Here is a 1,627-nt window from a genome sequence, read left to right on the forward strand (position 1 = left end):
AAGAAGTTGCGAGGGAGAGGTGCAGGCAATGTAGGAACAGAGAGTGCAGTAAAGCTACAACAAGTATTGGAAGCCCCGGTAACATTTCAGGAAACTCTAAGGTAGGGCTAGCAAACTGTAGCCAGCAGGCCTAATCGGAACACCTGTCGGTAGCTTGAGCGCGCATACTAAGATTTACAGGTGAATATGTTACCAGTTTGATGACAGAACACTAACTCCCAAGTCTAAATTCTTTCATCAACAGACCAAGCTACCTCATTTATTATGGTTTGTGGATTTTTCTCTTGTTGACCAAGTATCCATGCTATTCTTGACTTTGTCTTTAGGGCTGAACAAACGCAAGCTATTAACTAATGGAGCGACTTACAGAAAGTGTGCCAACCCCTGCCCTCTTCAAACTCATAAAGTAGGTCAGTTGGAAGCACTAGACACTAAAAAAGAAAGACATAAGCCAATTCGATCAGTAAATCATAATTGAGTGATCTTGTTGGGTAGGAAGGGCTGTTCGCTAGCTAAATTGAAGTTTGTGCAGTAACGTAAAAGAAGCAAACCTGTCAGTCACAACGAGGGAATCAAATTGTGACTTTTGCAAACTGTGGACAGTGGTCAGCTATAGTGGGTCTACAGAATGCAGGGTCTGCTGTAAAAGAGGCTGCTTATGCTTGTTATATAAATATTATTTGTATATATAATGTACACACACAAACAGGAAATATCGAAACTTGAGAAGAAAACGAAGTAGCTCTCAAGCAGGAACTCCCGTAACAGGACTCTGACAGGAGCCTGAAGCCAATACGAAGCTGCTGTGACCTCCGATCCCTAAGTGAGCAGCCCCTTCCCCGGCTTTCTGGGTACCCCAGTTCCCCAAGTCCAAAGCTCTGCACTGTTCCAAAGTAAACGGGATTACCCGGGAGCCTGTCCAGAGCGGCTCCTGGGCGGCGGCCCGGCCCACGCAAGCGCGGCCGGATCCGGGTTCAGGGCAGTAGACACACAGGACCGAGCCCGTCCCACCCCACCTGCTCACCTGCTTCCGGGAGAGCCGGAGCCCAGGAGAGGCTCCCGCTCGGCCTCGCTTCCCAGGCTCGCCATAATTACAGCCCGCACCAGGCGGCGCGCCAATTCTCGCGACACCTGCTTCTCCTCCGCCCAAGTTGTCAAACAGCGCCGCAACTGCGCCTGCGCGCCTACGGGCAGGAAGTGGATAGGCAGTGCGGGGGAAGAGGGAGGCCCTCGCCTACCGGGAGCCTGAAGCGGTCGGCGGCGGTGGTCATGGTGATGCGGGCCGGAAGAGGCGGGAAGAGGCCAGAACCGCCCGCTCAGGGCGGGTCCTTAGGGAGCCCCGCCCCGCGCTCGTCCTCCTTGCCCGCCGGCTGGCAGCGAGCCGGCTGCTGGGTACCTGGGAAGATCTGCTCTTGGCTGTCTAAGCTGAGGAGAAAGTCCGGTCCCTAGAGCGCGGAGAGCGGCGGTGCCAGGCGCCTCGGCGGACTCCCCTTCAAGTGTACGTCTGCAGCGGCCCGTAAGTAGCAGCCGGTGCGCTCCCGGCTTCTGCTGTGTACGTGCCGGGCAGCATGAGCGCAGCCTGGTCCTGGTCCTAGGGAGGGCATTAGCGGCCCCTGTCCTCCCCTGC

At 55.2% G+C, this 1,627-nt stretch overlaps 1 protein-coding gene across 2 annotated transcripts in view; it reads right to left on the reverse strand.

Annotated features, from left to right (window-relative positions):
- Positions 1-1,627, reverse strand: part of Mfsd8 (major facilitator superfamily domain containing 8) — a 52,280-nt gene that overhangs the window by 22,958 nt on the left and 27,695 nt on the right. Inside the window, exon 1 of one of the 2 annotated variants that reach the window (XM_005343932.2) lies at positions 1,025-1,387. The exons of the other annotated variant lie outside the window; for it this stretch is intronic. Coding sequence (XP_005343989.1) covers positions 1,025-1,089 — 65 coding nt within the window. The 5' untranslated portion in view covers positions 1,090-1,387. Of the gene's footprint in view, positions 1-1,024; positions 1,388-1,627 lie in introns of those variants that run through there. 2 annotated transcript variants of the gene reach the window in all.

The sequence above is a fragment of the Microtus ochrogaster genome, chromosome 1 (assembly GCF_000317375.1).
Source record: "Microtus ochrogaster isolate Prairie Vole_2 chromosome 1, MicOch1.0, whole genome shotgun sequence".
Classification (NCBI taxonomy): Eukaryota; Metazoa; Chordata; class Mammalia; order Rodentia; family Cricetidae; genus Microtus; species Microtus ochrogaster.